The 18518-nt window shown below is 43.4% G+C and overlaps 1 protein-coding gene and 1 long non-coding RNA gene across 2 annotated transcripts in view; one reads left to right on the top strand and one right to left on the bottom strand.

Annotated features, from left to right (window-relative positions):
• Positions 1–4535: 4535 nt before the first annotated feature.
• On the top strand, positions 4536–14036 carry LOC119161326 (uncharacterized). Its single transcript, XR_005108448.2, has 4 exons — positions 4536–4997; positions 5064–5127; positions 6527–6620; positions 11445–14036. It is a non-coding gene; the product is annotated as an uncharacterized LOC119161326 (long non-coding RNA).
• Positions 14037–14949: 913 nt separating this feature from the next.
• Positions 14950–18518, bottom strand: part of Ak1 (Adenylate kinase 1) — a 32634-nt gene continuing 29065 nt past the window's right edge. Inside the window, exon 6 of the mRNA XM_037414587.2 lies at positions 14950–15071. Coding sequence (XP_037270484.2) covers positions 14994–15071 — 78 coding nt within the window. The 3' untranslated portion in view covers positions 14950–14993. The remainder of the gene's footprint in view (positions 15072–18518) is intronic.

The following is an 18518-nucleotide window of genomic DNA, read 5'->3' on the forward strand; positions in this document are numbered from 1 at the left end:
TTGAACTGTATATATAGTATATATGCACACAGGTGGTCTAGCTCCTTCCCCTCTTTGTTAGCGTTGTAACAAGGACGAAACAACTGAAAATTATTTCTTATGCATCCGCTTCAATTTACTGAGGGGAAATATTTTCAAAACGGCGTTTAATCGAGTCGGATTGGACTTCAATCATTTCAAATAGTCTATCCTTGGGAGCCCCTCATCGTCATTTCACCGTAGACCTCCGTTCTACAGTGATATTTTTTTTAATGATTCAAAGCGGTGTTGACCAGAACTATTTAAGGAAGCGCCATTACGCTAGTTTAACTGTTATATAAATCTTTAGTCATACAATTATTATGTGAACACTTTTTTATACAAATAATTCGTTTCTTGGTCAGTCCCGAAGAGTGGCCGTGAGCCATAGGTAACCTTCATCATCATTATCATCAAGAGGTGGAGCGGCTTCAGGTGATAAAAAATAAACAGAAGTGATGACAAGAAATGAACAATAGCAAAAATAAAAGTGGCTCGGTCTTGTATACTTCAGCGTACCTCCAGAAGAAAAGACCAGAAAACAAGTACGCACCACTCGGCGCAGGCTGCACCAGAATGTTTGGCCACTTTCGCGAATTGTTATAAATTGTTCTGGATAGGATTTGACGCAGGACACGAGTAGTAAATCTTGTTCTCGAACTTACGTGAGCACCAGAGATTACACTGGAAAGTTTTATGACTGATGTATAGAGTATTTAGAGAAACCAACAATGCGTTTTGATACCGGTTTAACAACAACGCGCATGTGCTCTCTATGCTTCATTAGCCGATATATAGACACGTTTAGATCACGGGGCATCCCTTAGAATTATTTTGGGCCGACGGTATCGCAAGTGGGATTCACTTCACAATATAAGCACAAACTGCATGAGTAAACGACTAAGGTTGCCCCGCCGCGGTGGTCTAGTGGCTAAGGTACTCGGCTGCTGACCCGCAGGTCGCGGGTTCGTATCCCGGCTGCGGCGGCTGCATTTCCGATGGAGGCGGAAATGTTGTAGGCCCGTGTGCTCAGATTTGGGTGCTCGATAAAGAACCCCAGGTGGTCGAAATTTTTAGAGCCCTCCACTACGGCGTCTCTCATAATCAAATGGTGGTTTTGGGACGTTAAACCCCACATATCAATCAATCAAGGTTGCACGGCGCGGGCTTGTTGGTTATTCATGTTGTTCGAGGTATAGCGCATCCAGGACGGCACAGATACGGCGCCTCTCATAATCATATGGTGGTTTTGGGACGTTAAACCCCACATATCAATCAATCAATCAATCAAACAATCAATCAATCAGGACGGCACAGAGAAGAAGACACAGAACACATACTCGGCGCTAACTTTCAACAATGCGGTTTAATCCAAGAAACAGCAATACTTATACCCAAACATGGTGCGTCCCAACCACGTGCTAGAACCAGAAAATAGTGATCTACTGCAACTCATGCGACATCCAAATAATGCAATTTTTTCAATGATAATGATACCGATGGCTTGCTTATACATGCATACGCAAACTTAGCAATGAATTTCGCTTCTATGATGCGCCTTGTCATTTAGTTAGTGCTTCTTCCGATTATGCTGGTGCGATTAAAGAGGGGTTGGAACCCGCATTATTTACAGTGAATTGCAAGAAAACCCTCAGGCTGTGCCTTGGCCACGCTATTCTTGTGTTCGTTCAGCCTATCATTGATGCATCTACCAGTTTGGCCTATATAGCATGCCTCACACGTTAATGGGATTCGGTAGATGACTCCTATGATGCACGCGACAAACCTAATACGGTGATTCTTTTTGCACAGACCTTTCTCTGGGCGCTCCGGTTTCGTCTTTCGGCAAAGACTGTTTAGCTTGATGGGTGCCGAGAAAACTACTCGCACGTTTTGTTGTTGACAGCTCATTTGTTGACAGCTCAACCGAACAGTTTGAGGAAGTGTGTTCCAGCATTCAAGTCGCTGTTCAAAAGAGCCTTGAACCCCTCGAAGTGTCCTTTGAAATGCCGTGTGACAGTGTGATTCGGTTTTTAGATGTCTGATTTGTTTTCAATGATGATCAGACATGCTGGTATTACACCCCTTATGAAAATGAATTTTGAGAGTCTAATGTGCAGATAATGCACACCTAATGAGTCATTAGATTGACATTACACCTGCAAAGCCTAATGTCTCTTAGCATCAGGTGTGCAATGGAGACTCAGATGACAACATGCACCAGGATTTCCGATGATCAAAGTATACGCAGATTTTCCAGTGCGTGTCCTAATGTCAGAACACATCACAATGAAAAAAAATTGCGTTAATCTCGTATAGCCAACAAAAACTCAATTTCTTACTACTAAATGTAATAATCGCGGGAATTCTAGATCCCAAAACCACTGTATGATTATGAAGAACGCTGTAGTGGAGTGCTTCAGAAATTTTGACGATTTGTGATTTCTTAGCGTGCACCTAAGTCTAATTCAATTACTTGCTGATCTCGACATTCACGTACATGTTGTCTTTCGGAAACCTAAAACACTAAACAGTTTGTATTCCCATAGATTTTCGATCATGTTTCAGTAAATATAACATTGACATGAAGAGAATGTGTTAATCAGCTACATAATAATAATAGTAATAATAATAATAATAATAATAATAATAATAATAATAATAATAATAATAATAATAATAATAATAATAATAATAATAATAATAATAATAATAATAATACAGGGTCTCTTATGCATTCACGTATGACAACTCGAAGGCGATCGCCATCTCTTTCTTTTTTCCAATAAGTCGATGTGTTCATCCTGCCGCCCTTCAAAAACTTTCTGCAACTAATGTGGTTGCCTCCCCGGTTAAAGACGCCGTTTTGCGTAGCCAATCAGCCAGCCAGCCAGGATTGGGTGCGATGTAATATGACTTTGTCTTGTGACGCTATAATAACGTGTCATCTCGTGGTGATTATTTTTCGCGTGCATCTACTATTGCCTACATTGCAGGATGCGAGACGCTGCCAACGGTCAAATTTTACATTTAATGAGGCATCTAAGTTCTGATTTCATTATTAATCAATGATTTATTATTTACTTATTCATGTAGCGTGCCCAGAAACAATTATAAGGTGGTACAGGCGCATCTAAAACAAGAACAACAACAACAAAACAATTATTATTATTATTATTATTATTATTATTATTATTATTATTATTATTATTATTATTATTATTATTATTATTATTATTATTATTATTATTAATGATGAGATATTCGCGCCAGAAGCGCGATGTGGAGGCAAACTTTGCTGGGGCATTCAGGGGTGCTTTCCACCACCTTGCGCGCATAAATTTTGAATATGTATTTAAAACTAACAAGCATAGCGTCGATCACTTACACTGAAGTGGTACCCCAAACCGTTCCATAGACGTGCCAATTTGCCATTTGCATGAAGGGGGATGGTTACAATACCCGATCAGTGGACACCGATTATTGATTGATTTGTGGAGTTTAACGTCCCAAAACCACGTTATGATTATGAGAGACGCCGTAGTGGAGAGCTCCGGAAATTTCGACCACCTGGGGTTCTTTAACCAAATCTGAGCACACGGGCCTACAACATTTCCGCCTCCATCGAAAATGCCGCCGCCGCAGCCGGGATTCCATCCCGCGACCTGCGGGTTAGCAGCCGAGTACCTTAGGCACTAGACGACCGAGGCGGGGCTCAGTGGACACCGAGGGCAACACAGGAGATAAACTCATCGTATCGTTGTAGTGAGCATTTGACAGCGTATTTAAATATCAGTCACACTTTTACAACAAAAATACGGCTGGGAGTGGCAGCTGCCAAATGTGTGCCCCTCTCCCCCCTCCCCGCCACCGGTAGGTTGTGAAGAGCGAAGGCGTGATGGAGAGGAAGAAAGTTTTAATGAGCATTCATGCCACCCAACGCTGTCACAACGCTAGCTGTCACGCAGAGACAGCGGCGTACTACGGTAAAAAAAAAAGGAGGGTAAGGAAAGGAATCCCTCGTTGATCTCGGGGAGAGGGGGGCAGCAGGCAAACAGTCATTTTGCTCTATGTATGCCACACCGAAAAAAAAAATCGCACGAAAGGCGCAGGGAGGGGGAGGGCAGAAAGGGGTAACGTACTTGGTGTGAAAGCCCCTGGCTACGCCACTGCGTAGAGACGTAAAGGAACGGACACCCGGTCAGGTACCTTTCTTCTCTGTAGAGCAGGAATGCATGCCGCTCATTCTTTTCTGCTCACGAACAAAGCCGCAGCTGCAAAAGCATTGCCTCTGAGATTTGTGCTTATTGGCCTTGTGTTGCAGAGACTCAGAGATAACTATCAGCATGAGTTGGGAAACCTTTTTTTTATGCAAAACAAAATACATACAACTGCATAACTACATATATTGCAAACTAATAATTAGGAAGCTTTATTTGGCTTGACAAGCTATGAATACACTTGATTGTTTTTGTAAAATATTTGCATAGTGATACGTTAGTGCTGTTACCTGCACACCTATTTTTGTTAAGCCTGTAAATCAGCAGTTGCAACAGGCCTTGTTGTACTGTAGGCTCACCACCAGCTTCACGCAAGAACATGTGCTGGAAGTCTGCTGTTACATAATTGCCGTGTTGGTAGATATTGCGTGCATTGTATACTTATCCGCCTTTAAAATTCGTCTACGGGATAGTTTCCGCGTGTCGGGAAGTTCTGCTGCTTTGATCGAGTGGCGGACGATGACTCGCCGTACGTGTCCGCTCCAAATAGCCACATCGGACGCGCGCCTTGTGTTCGCTCTGAAAAGTGATTTCTTCCTCCATTTATCGATTACTCGTGTTGTTCGCGCGATTCAATGTCGAGCGTACTTCCGAGGACAGTCCACGACCCCTGCTGTGACAACAAGTGACTGATGTTATGCGAGAACGTGAGCTTTTTGACGGGCGACTGAAGAGTGCTCAGCCAATGTCAAAACTTCGGTAAGTTGAAGAAAGTCGCTGAACTACGTAACTGGGTTACTTCATTGTGTGACAAATGATATGCAGGAAGCGGTGGCCCGGGCGGCTTGTTGGCACAGCGAGGATGACGAACCAGAGACCCGATAGGCAGGTATGTTTTAAGGTGGCTTATTTTATATCACCGTGAGAAACAGTCGCCGTGTGCGTTGATTGCATGATTAAAGATTCGCGTTGCGCTACGCGATCTATCCTTCGCTCATGCAAGCCTCTTGTCGTGCTGTTATTCCTTGGCTGTTTGCTGCACGAGATTATCCTTTGATCCCTTGTCGCCCTGTAAAAGTGTCTGCTTTTAAACATACGGGTGTCGCGAGAGCAGTTCACGTTCACCCAACTCGATAGTTTGTGCGTTTTTACGCGCAAAACAATCACACGACTGGGCACGTAGACAGAAAAACGCACAGCCCTGGGAAGCACACACGACGGATGTTTTCGTGGCTGCGCTCCGAATCCTTGTGCCAGAAATCTATGTAATTTCTCTGTGGTTAGAATTTCACCCTAGCTGCCTCATAAATATTTCAAGATAGCTAACTTGAAGTATACGTATTTCAGTAATCTGCACTATGTGCTGAAACTAAGAGTACACTTCTACCGCTGCATTGAAGATATGTTGATATTGAGTGTTAGTAGAATATATGAATTCAATTTAGTTAAGCTAATACATGACGCCCTTTGTTGCAATATCTGTGTGAACTTTTGTTAGCTATATAAATCTTTGTTTTCTACTTGAAGCGTACCAGGTGCTCCATCACAAATAACTTACACTGTACTCATGTAGTATAATTGTTGCTTGATTGTGTGGTGCTTCAAGTTGTATTTTTGTGCTTTCTTTTTTACATCAGTGTTGTACTGATATCGCCTACTTGCTTGTGTGACGAGGATGTATAACCTATGTGTAGCATTCAGGGATTTAGTATTTATTTTGTTTTGTGAGGCTGTAATTTAGAAGCAAAAAGATCTTATTTATATAAAAAGATCATATGTTTCCAGATGTTGACAGAAAGTTTCGCAACATTAATATTTTTGCAAAGGGCTTATGTAATAAAAGAAATGCTACAGATAGCTTGTGTGAACAAAAGTCAAACTACATGGGAATTTGCTTCAGAGTACCAACAGTTTGTTTCCTGAATAGCTTACATTTATGATGTAATACAGTATGTATGGCTCGCTCTTACACACGCCATGTGTGCATAGACCATGCACTCTTTGTAAATATTATTTTCATCATTTAGATCACCCATACACATGTGCATGCTCTGCGTAGTGTTTGTGAATGCAAAACATTCAGTGGCATTCTGTCAGTTGTCAGCAAGAAGCGGCTAGTACAATATTGCCTGTTTTGATTGTGCCATGATCCCTTTATTCAAGGATTTACCTTTTAATGTGTCAGTATACACTTTGCTAAGACATTTTGGTACTCACTATCTGTGTGTGATATAACGTTTGTTGTGTGTGAAAGTCATCTTTTGTGGTATCTTTTATGTATGTATCAGCGATGACAGCTGTTCATGGTCCCGAAACAGATGACAGGTTCCAGTGCACGATTGGAGCGGTCTTCCTGCAAGCCCTATTGAGCCTTATTAAGTGGTAGGCATTTCTTTTTGTTATTACGGAGTGATAGTTCAGATACATAGCACCTATTGAGGTATAGCATACACTGTCTTTTAGCTTAGGTGTGGGAAGCGTATGCCCTGCACTTCAATGCAGTATTTCTTAGACATGGAACATGCATCATTTGGTTTGTAATCCTTGAACATGGAATGTTGCCGGAGCCAACGTTGTGACTCTGGAGGCGTCTTGATAATGGGAACAGCGGTTCTTTGTCACTGCTCTCTTGACCAAGGCAAGAGTTCTTGTTAAAGGGTTGCACAAGGGAAAACATTCAGCATTGTTTGGTAAACATTAGGTAATATTTAGCTCAATATAACACAAGGATTAGACCAGTGCACTTTAAACAAAATGGGTTATTGTAACGGAAGCACAAAAATTTATGGCGTGATGCTCATCCTGTATTTTTTAGTGTTTCGGTTGCAATAAACCATTTTATATAAAGTTAGGGCACGTGTTGCGTCCTCTCTCATGGTCTTTGTGTTACATTGTGCTAAATATCACATAAGTTGGAAAGATGGCTGCAGGGACATTTCCTCATATAGGCTTTGTTGGTCTTTTCTTCAAATTCCCTCCATCAACATCTATTTTGTTTGGACTGCCATGAAACTGTGTGCAGTGAAATCTTACTTATAATCATGTTTCGCTTATTGTGATGATTGCTTTTACCTTAAAGGGATGGTGCCACCAAATTTGTGGCATGCGTTTTCTTTGCTTATAAGCGTTTCCTTCGGCTCCAGGAAGCATGATACACGCACCAAGATTCGTGTATTTTCGCTAAATAATTTAATAGTGCTCTACTTATGGGGACCATTTTCGGTTTCGGTTTCGCGGCGCCCAGTTGGGCAGTGACGTCAATGCATAGGTGGCTTGGTCACGTGACCACACAAGGCTGTGACAAACATCGTGCTGAGTTTCGTCTGCTCTCACAGACGTGCCACACAAGCACCAGCAAAAGAAACGCACTGACAGTCGTCGTGGCCATCTGCAGTAGCATCCAGGCACTGGCAAGGCGAAAGGCAGCCAGAAAGAAACAAAGCGTTTATCTTTACAACGTTTGTACAGTAGGCTGAAGGAGGAGGGGACAGCCCCGCTGTTGGACGTGCGCAGCGTCTCTGACGGATGCCTTCGTTGTCCGTAAAGGACGCGTAGAGTGTCTCTTCGAAAGCACCCAGTGTCTTCGAGCGACACGCACTGTCTATCTGCAAGGGATTCCAGCACACTCGTAACAGCAGCCTCGTTTCGGAGATGATGAAGGTCACTCACGTCACTACAAAACTGGTGTGACGTCACAACAACTGCCGTTGCTTCTCCTATTCTGAAACGTCAGTGTTTCTGCGCAAGCGATGGGACTAGATCGCGAGAGTGAGCATTCAGGTACACTTTTAAAAGGTAATTAAAATATATTTTATGCGTTTGTTGTCTCCGACCCTTCGTGTGGAGAGTGCTTGCATACAGAGGAAACCCACAAAAGGCTTCGGGTAGCCTCGAAATTTGGTGGCACCACCCCTTTAAATTTTTTTAGTGGAATTAAAAGATTTCTTTAACAAAGTTTTTTTTTTTTTACAAGTACAAGTGTCATTCATTTTTTGTGCTTTTTAGAAGGACAGTAAACAATATTCTAGTCTAAAAAAATTTAATGAATTTAAATAAGTACACTTTTGCTATGTATACATTCTGCCACAAGAATTTGGCGAATTCGTGTTTGACGAAGTTACAGGGGTTGTTGTTTCTGCTCGTTTTCCAATTTTCACGTGTATGAGCAGATTTGTGGTATTTTTATAAGTTGTAGTGCAATATTGTTTTAAGTAACATCGTGCAACATGCAAGTACCTATTCCTTTCTAACAAAGCCTTCTCAGATTATCGTTATGCCTGAGAGTTTGATCATCTGAATTAAGGACAGCTTTTCTTGGGAGGCAGCACATACTCATGTTTCATCGCATTGTTTGGAATATGTTCCCACCACAATCTATGAAAATACCATGAATGTGTGTATGTAACACAGCTCAAAAGACATGGAGGCCTATGATACAGAGAAGTGTAATCTGTGTGATAGTGCCTTGAATAGCCTTGTTGGACTGCAAAGTTAAATTGTTGAATAAATTCATGCTCTTACAAAAGTACAGTACTCACGGATTGAAACAGGACACTCGGAGCGTGTGGCCGAGGGTACATGTGCCGTCGCTCGTGGGTGCGCGTAGAACCAATGTGTTGCGTTTTGGTTTAGGGTGATAGGGGGAACACCTATGGAGCAGGACTACTCCTTCCGATTGCCAAATTGTCGGCCTGTAGTTCACCACGTGTACACTGCCAGGGCAACACTGCAAGGCTCACGCACATTCGCATGTCGACCAAACCGGCTCGCCGCTGCGCACCACTTTTATTGCCATGCCAGCAGACGACCCTCTCATTCTGCGTGCTTAGGCAATGCAGTTCGCATGCTGTGCAAGTAAGACGCAGGATTCAGTTAGTAGATTGCACTTTGTGTGCATTTGTAGACAAGATAAACATCTGCACAAAGCATGAAAAGTTTACTTCATGGTTTCTGTCTCGACAAGAAAGAAAATGTGTGGCATGCTTTCCTTCGTGCAACATGAAAATAATATGTATTAGTGTCGTTAGGGCACACTGTGGCTTATTATTGAATAAAAATGCGACAAGCTCGCTCGTTCTTCCGTGGCCAACAGCTCTACAAATGCTTGCCACGCAGAATAGCCGCACTATTCACTGCTCGCGTCGAGACAACAAAGTACTAAGTCATTTTTTTGATGCTGCACCGAAACAGGCCTGTGCATGGTGCTTTTCTTTTTCGTCTTGACAAAAATCTTGAAAAACTTTTTATGCTTTTGTGTAGCTATTTATCATGTCAACGAGTGCATTTCAGACGCGACATCTTAGCGGTATCCAATTTCTTTCTTGCGAAGCCTACGTGCCCCATCGTCAAAGGGCGCCAATCGAGAGCGTCGTCTGTTTGCATCACAATATAAATGGTTCGCACTGTCCCCATCGGTTCCGGCTGCATGCATACAAAAGTGCGCTAGTCTTGCAGCGCCACGCTGGCAGTGTGCACTTTGTGAACTAAATAATTGCCGACTCTTTAGCGACCGGAAGGAGTAAGCCTGCTCCGTAGCTTTTTCCGCCCTCACTCTATACAACGGTGCAATGCCCTGGTTCCGCGAGCACCCATTAGCGGCGGCACATGCATTGGCGGCCGCGCGCTCCGAATGTCCTGTTTCGATCCGTGAGTACGGTACATATATGTTGACCATACTGGGCATGTTGGTACGTACTTGAGAGGAAACGGGAGTGCAAGCAAATACATGGACTGCTGCATCCATTATTCTTTCTGTGTCGGTGTCTTAGCTCATGATGCTGCTCACTCCTGAGCGTACATTTTATTTTCTCGCTGAGCTCGTACATACACTTTAAATTATATTATCTCTGTGACGCGTGGGTTCAGGCGATATTTTTGGCATCCGCATGATCTAAAATAGTCACGAGTTCAACACTGTGATGTGCTCTTTCCTTAAACACTTGATTAGTGGAAGTGTTTGGTCGGGTTGGTAATTTATCGCCTAGAAACTTTTCTAAGGTACATCAAAATATGAACAGAGAAAAGAAAGACGACACAAAGTAGTGCTAGTTCATGTTGCCGCCCTTTTAATTGTGCATGTTTTTCCTGCTGTTGAAATATTTCTTTAGAAAGAGTTCATATCCTTGTCTTATCAAGACGTTCAGCAAGTGCCAACACACCCCAGTGTGAATTCTTGTGCTTGTTAATGACCAGCGATCAATTTCATAATTTGCAATACTGGCTTGCGAACATGGGCAACTGTGCACTCTAAATCATGGAGCTAGGTAAAAATATTTTCTTTTTTGTAAAACTTTCGTCACCTCTTCAAGGTATCTAAATAATGTATTTTTAGCCATTGAATAATGTGAAAACATAATCAAGGGTACAAAAATGTTTTGCTTGCTTCCTCCAATCTGTTGTGTGTAGAAAGATGTGTAGAAACGACCTGTAACATGTTACAACATGTATATCTGTGTAATGTACTGTAGGTTACAAAAAGAATTTTTCAATTGTTTTCACTAGAGTTGTGTTGCTGTATCACCTAGACATAGCTCTACATTTCATGTGCCTGTTTGTTGCTCAATTTCACCTTGCACATTGGCGTGTGCATAGGAGTGGGGGGCAGCCCCCCTCTCCCTCAACTTGTTACCTAAGATGGGGGCTACAAAATTGGAAGCTCACTTAAGTAAGTAAGGGGGGTGCCGTGGTGAACCTCCCCACCACCCGAGTGTAGGGAAACCCTGCGCATGCCTATGACTTTGCACCTCTGAGCTTGAGCCCTCAATAGTTCTCTGTTAAAGAAGAGGGGTTTTAATGTGGAAGTTTTGTGTAAAACAAAGTTGTGGAATAGACCCACTGTTGTATGCCGTAGTCATACATTGGGTGCCATTGGAATCGTGCAAGGAGGTTATTCTGCAATATTGCCTTAGAGAAGCTGATTGAGCTGATTCCTCTGTTCGTGATAGCTGGCTTGTCTCTAATTAGTGATGAATCGGCAGACCTCTCAACTGATGTATAGTGGTTAGTTTTTTTTTTGTGTTTTTTCAATGCAGCTTGAAGTCAAGGCTATGTGGTTCGACATTGAATCCAGATGCATTATTTAATATAACTGATTAATATATATCAATATTTAGAAAAGGCATAACTCATCAATTGCAATGTATATTCATGTGCTGCGCTAAAATGTATGCTTCAGTGCCTTCTAAGCTTTCATGTTCTCTCTTGCAGGTTTTAAATACAGCAGTGGTGCCACCACAATGGTGCTACAAGAGACCCTATCATCAGTGCAAAGTCCAAAATCAAATAGAAATGCAGTTATTCCTGGAAATGTCTCATTTGGTGTTTTTTGTTTGTAATTATAAAACAGCACTTTTGCAAGAATTGTAAACAAAGACGAACTAGCTCCATTTATTGTCCTATCAGAACTGAATGGCTTGACAATGTAATGCGTGTTTCCAAATGCAGACATTATATACTTGCAGCATTATTTATCGACCTCGAAAGATTGTGACATGTAAAAAACAACGATCTGTGCGTTGGCGGAAAGGGTCTGATGGTATTTCCTATACAATCCTGTAACGTGTGCACACTTTCATAATAATAATGAAGCGATTTATTGATCTGCTTTTCAGCAAATGTGCTGCTGATGGCATAGGGCCTTAGTCTACAATGCGACGTTTGATGTCAACCTAATGCATATGCTCGATGGCACTTCACTAGACAACGGCCATCAGAAGTTCGGATGTCAGGACTCTATAGACTAGCACTAGCCAATGGTCATCAGTAACTCTAATGTCAGCCTCGCCGCGGTGGTCTAGTGGCTAAGGTACTCGGCTGCTGACCCACAGGTCGCGGGTTCGAATCCCGGCTGCGGCGGCTGCATTTCCGATGGAGGCGGAAATGTTGTAGGCCCGTGTGCTCAGATTTGGGTGCACGTTAAAGAACCCCAGGTGGTCGAAATTTCTGGAGCCCTCCACTACGGCGTCTCTCACAATCATATGGTGGTTTTGGGACGTTAAAACCCCACATATCAAATCAACTCTAATGTCGGGCCTCTATAGACTTACGCTAGACTATAGTCATCAGAAACTCTAATGTCATAACTCTATAGACTAATGGTTGCCAATTACTACTAGACTCACATTAGATACACATTAGAAAATTGCATTGGACTGACATTAGACAGTTTAATGATTGTGATGTCGAATGACATTAGCCTGTTTATAAAAGTACATTAAATTTTTTCATAAGTGACCCTCGTGCTAACAAACCTATACTTCCATATAACTCGGCACACTCCAAGCTCATAAAGCGAGGGATTGTTAAGATGTGCTTTACTAACAGCTTGAAGATTGCTGCCAGCATTGTTTGCCTTTAAGCAAACAAAACGTTTAGCTGACTCGGGGTACCCACAACACGTCCTGATTTCTGTCGCGGAAAGCCTTTTGGGGCAAATCCGTTACGACGGAGCCGCGGAAACGTGTGCTACGCCTGCAAGGAAAGGATTAGCTGTAATGCCATATATTCATGGTGTTTCACATAACCTGAAGAAATTAGCAGAACATTGCAACGTGCGATTAGTTTTCTCGGCACCCATCAAGCTAAACAGTCTTTGCCGAAAGACGAAACCGGAGCGCCCAGAGAAAGGTCTGTGCGAAAAGAATCCCCGTGTTAGGTTTGTCACGTGCTTCACAGGAGTCATCTACCAGATCCCATTAACGTGTGATGCATGTTATATAGGCCAATCCGGTAGATGCATCAATGATAGGCTTGATGAACACAAGAATAACGTGGCCAATGCATAGCCTGAGGGTTTTAATGCAGGTGCCAACCCTCTTTAATCGCGCCAGCATAATCGGAAGAAGCACTAACCAAATGACAAGGCTCATCATAGAAGCGAAATTCATTGCTAAGTTTGGGTACGGATGTATAAGCAAGCCACCGGTATCATTATCATTGAAAGAATTGCATTATTTGGATGTCGCATGAGTTGCAGTAGATCACAATTTTCTGGTTCTAGCACGTGGTTGTGACGCGCCATGCTTGGGTATAAGTATTGCTGTTTCTCGGATTAAACCGCATTGTTGAAAGTTAGCGCCGTGTCTGTGTTCTGTGTCTTCTTCTCTGTCTCGTCCTGCATGCGCTATACCTTGAACTGCATGAGTAACTTGTAATTCACAAGTTGAAAGCGTCTTCTAGGAGCATAAATGAAAACGCTAGTAAATTGTCTAGCGTGCTTGCATATTATAACAACGCTTCCTAGAATTCGACAATAGTATACAGTGGGTGCAAAGTTCCATGCTGCCACAGACTTTCTCTTTTTGTGTGGGCAATCGTTCTGTCACAAAAGTGTTATTTTTTTGTAGTTCTTTGTCTGGTTTTGTTCACAGAGTGCAATTCTTTGCTATGTATCCGCTTTGTACTGCGCCAATGAATCTGATGAGTGCTATGTATCGCAGTATCTCCTTGGACAGAGGCCCGGTTTCTTATCTAACGAAAAAATTTGTGCCATGGTGATTTGCATTGAAGTGTTGTGTCCAGTACGCAATGATCGCTCTAGTTGACATCTTCCAACCTCAACAGGCTGTTTTAGCGAATATGGCCAAGAAATGAAAAAAAAAAAAACTATACATGAGCACTACAAGTCTCTAATTAGTGAAGTATGCTTCTGCGTCATATAGAGCATGTTATAATATTTTTTTCAGTCTGTAAAGCTTTGTAATTGCTTAATGAACATTGTAATAGTGACTCTGGAAAAAGTTCTTTAATCCAAAATTTGTAGCGCCTAAACAGAAATAATAAAATTTTCATTCTGCGGTAGGACAACTCTACTGGTTAATTTTCACAAGCCTTGTTTTAAAGGTCGCGAAATTGAAACATTATCACATCACTGCCACCTAATGCGCTGCGTTTTTAGTATCCTCAAATGTAGGTTCAAAGAATTATCACATACTCTTCACGAAAGAAGGTCGCTTCAACGGGCTATGGGTGACTTAGATGGACGTTAAGTGATGGCTCCAAAGGGGCGGAATCACGGTGCTATCAATGGCCCACATGACTGTTATATGACATTTAGTTAGGCTTCTGATAATCCAGGTAATGATCTTACGTAACAATTAACGGGATTTATTGTTTTTATGATGTTTGAAGTATAGGTCGACGCATGCTCACTTACCGCTGGCATTTCCTAACGGAATGACATATCCTAGGTGTACACGTCCTTGATGATTCGATATCGTGCCCATAAATGACACGTCACTCACCACTTTCGGACGAGATTTTAGCACTTTCATACCCCTTTCCTAATGGTTCTAGGGTGCTGAAAGTGTTCAAAGCCCGCCAACATTACTGACCGCCCTATATTAGGACCCCCGCTCATAAATTATGCGAGACTATAAGCCCTGCATGCTGTAAACGTGTGGCAAAGTTTACACGTATATAGCTCAAACCTCTCGATGTAACAATGACCGCTTATAATATGCCCCTTTGATTAAAAAACGGAGCAGTGTTCTGTTGGCGGTCAAAATTGAAGTTTATCGGATAAAAAAATTACCGACGAGTGCTTCTCGAATCTATCCGAAAACACGGAGTTACTAGTCATGACGTACCTGGAACTCCGCACGCTCTTGGATTCGAGAAAGTTTTGCTGCAATCCATTGACGAGGATTACTTGGAAAAGTGCTTATGCAACAGTACTAACGCAACTTAAACAAAAAAAGACATGTTTGTGCTTGGTTTCTGTTCAAGAAAAATTTTATTTACCACCAAGCCACGTCGTCATTTCGGCTTGGTAATGGTGTCAAAGAACAGAGTGAGCGATGCAAACACCTTGTCCGGGTCGTCTTCGGCCGAGAACTGCGAAGAAAGTCGGACTTAGCACGTTTACGCAAACGGGCGCACAGTGTAATTATAGGTACATCCTTGCGATCCGTCTATTTTAAAATGTAAGATAGCTGCAGGAGTAGGCTTGTAATTACCTACATCTGGGATTTTACGTCCCGAAACTGCGATATGATTATAAGGGGCACCGAAGTAGGGCGCCATAAATTTGGAGCATCTGGTGTTTAAAGGGACCCTAAAGTCAAATAACAATTTACATCAGAGTGAAAGCTCAATGTATGACAACATCTAAAAGGACAATATTAAGAACAACGGTGCCCTACTTGCCGAGAAATTAAGGTAAATGCATAAGAACACAGTGGCGCCGCAGTAGGACATCTTCAAAATGATCCCGACTACACCAGACGGACCGCCTGCAATTAATCACTAGTAATCGATGTAACTGCACTAAATAAAGAACCTTTCGTGCATCAAGAGACACAATAAAATGCTGCTTGTTCGTTTCTGTTTGATGCATAGAAAAAAGAACCGCCGTACGTTACTATGGGGATTGGCGCGAGTGGTTCAAAAATTCATTTTTCGCCTAGTTACACTGGATACGTGGAGCCATCTAGCGGAGCCCAGTTGAACCAAAAAACGTCTGCAATTTTGGAGCCAGTGGCAGGAATTGATAAACGGCCGTTGTTGCTGCTGTGGCTACCATACTGTGGCTCCCGCTGCTTTTGGTCTGCTGCTACTAGCGCAGTAAAGCCAGGCAACTGACGTTGTGGATGGCAACAGTATGGTGGCTAGAATTGGGAGGTGACGCCAGCGCCCGCATATTCGCCGAGCGCGCGCGATCCTCGTTTTCAAGCGCCGCCGCGACGGCCACCACGGCGCTCCTGTCGGCATAGTGATGCGGGCGAAGCGCGCGCTCCGCGCTCTCTCGTCGACTCGCCGCTGGGTTCGCTGGTTCGCCTCTGGAAGCGTGTCTGGGTGTGTGCAGTTTTCCGCGTTGATGTCTCGCTTATGGCAAAATGTATTTAGTTGCTGACATGACAGTGTGAGTGCCGACCTTAGGATGAACTCCAGCACTACGAAAGCGAGGCAACGCCACTGCTTTGCTCCTGGCTGCACGAGCGGCTATGTGTCATCGAGGGAGCAAGGTCAGCGTGCTTCTCTTTTCTCTGTTCCCAAAGACCCTGCCCTCTTCGAAGCCTGGCAACGAGCCGTACCCCGTGCCGACAAGTCGTTGGACGTGAAGTCGGCGCTATGTGAGCTTCATTTCGACGAGCAGTTTATTGAGCGTTTTTACACGCATGTGATAAACGGCGAAACTGTTCAGATTCCCCGAGGGAAACTGGTGCTGAAATCTGACGCGGTGCCAACCATATTCCCAAATGTTCCTGCGTATCTTTCAAAGAAAGTGCCGAAGAAAAGGACGTCAAGAACATCCACTTGCGGCCTACCATCGAAAATTCGGCGTCAGGAACCAAGCACGTCTGCTTGCGAGGGACAGCTGGCTCGTACAGCACAGAAAGCGACAGTAACAAAATACCTGTTCCGAATGTGCCCGCAATTCCCGACGTCCGCAAGTGTGGTCTTCCCAGCGCTTACTGGGCTCGACATCTAATTGCTGGAGCCGACAACGCCACGGTGTTTACAGTTTGCGCACTAGATGGTGACAAGTTGACTATTGACAAGTATGTGCTAATGACATCAGATGAAAACAAACTTCAAGCGACAGCTTTTGTGCAAGCCACAAAAATAAAGACCCTTGACATTACCGACATCGAAATGGCAGAAGAGTTGCTTCGCGACGTCGACTCCATGATACCATGCAGAGGGTTTGGTAAAACTGGTGAATTTGGAGTGAATTTAAAGTACAAGGAGAAGACTTTTGATGGCAGAACCTTCAGCCCATCTTGCCGTGGGGTTGCTCCAACGCCAGAAAAAGCCTGCCCACAATGCAAGCACCTCAGAAGACTACTCCTGAATCGTGAGTCCTACAGGCGAAGAAAAGGCAAAAATGTGGCCCAGTCCCAAAAGCTTTCATACAGGCTTAAGCTGCGAACAGCGCAAGCGAAAAGGAGTCGCCTGAGTGTCCTGCAGGCTAAATCACTCATCAAACAAATGAAAGAAAAGAATGCACGGAATGATTCTACAGCATTTGAAGAAGCGGTGAAGGCCCTACCCATTAAGCAGCAGCAACAAGTCAAGGCGTGCTTTGCTGCGGCTAAAAGAAAATCCACGAAAGGGATGAAGTATGAAAGTGAATGGGCTCTAGAGTGCCTTATTATGTCCATGAAAAGCCCACGCCTCTATGAGCATATACGCAAAAACAACATCATGGCGTTGCCTTCTCGAACATCACTACGTCGATATCTCAAGCGTTACAGGAGTGGATTCGGCCTGAGCGAAAAAGTGTTTGCTGCTGTGGCGGAAAAAACAAAATCTATGGACTTGTTCCAGCGCCATGGTGGGCTGTTAATTAATTAAGGAGGCCTGCTGTACCCATCAGTCAAGCTCAATGAACTCGTGACCACTCTCGAGAACACTTTTACCCACTGCTTCAGTGTTACAGAAGTCAAACCTGACAGCATCATGGACTTGGTTTCCTTCTTGCAGTTAAGAAAGCTTACACTTGTTGGCTGCCCTGACCACAGTATGTCCCTCACAAACAAAATTATCAAGTTTTATGTTCTTACTAGGCTCCACTTTCATGTGAAAGCCCAGAACAGCAAACGAAACGCTAAGCAGGAAAGAATGAAATTGCTGAAGCTTAGACGCGTGCTCTGAGTTTGATATTGTAACTTTAAGCTCTATTGATTTTTTTTTTTTGCCGAGTGGAAAGTGATTGTATGCCTCTTATTACTTAGTGCCAAGCGATGCGCTGTCTGTGTGCAATGTTTCAATGTTTTTAACTACTCCCGAGCGCATGTAAATGTGCGTATTTTTTCATTTTAGTTTACCCTGTATTCCATGATGTGCAATAGATCTTCCTAATAATATGATGTGCAATAAATATTTGTTTTATTTTCCTCGCCCAGAACTTTGGTAATATTTTTTTTTTAAAAAACGCCGTCGCCTTGCACTCCAAAACACTGCAGGGATATGCGAACGAAAGCTTTAATTTGCGCAGATTCAACGTCACAGAAGTCTTGCAGCGGCAGCCAATTTCTTTTAATGCTTGAAATGGCGTTCTATCAGCCATCGTCACAGTGAGTTATCTGAATCGCCAATTTATCTGAATCATGCTTCAGCAACAGCATCTTTGAAAGGTCCGCGCGCTCAAGGCGCGCGCGCGTAACTAGCATCACCATTCCGCCGACAGCGCCACCGCCGCGCTGCTCGAAACGAAGGAGCGGCTCCGAGCTCCCGTTGGCGTCACCTCCCAATTCTAGCCACCATAGCAACAGTGACGTGAGTCGGTCCGGTTGGTTCGCTTCTTGAGGCGGATAATTTGAAGTGCGCTAACCCAAC

Source organism: Rhipicephalus microplus, chromosome X, assembly GCF_043290135.1.
Source record: "Rhipicephalus microplus isolate Deutch F79 chromosome X, USDA_Rmic, whole genome shotgun sequence".
NCBI classification, from domain to species: Eukaryota; Metazoa; Arthropoda; class Arachnida; order Ixodida; family Ixodidae; genus Rhipicephalus; species Rhipicephalus microplus.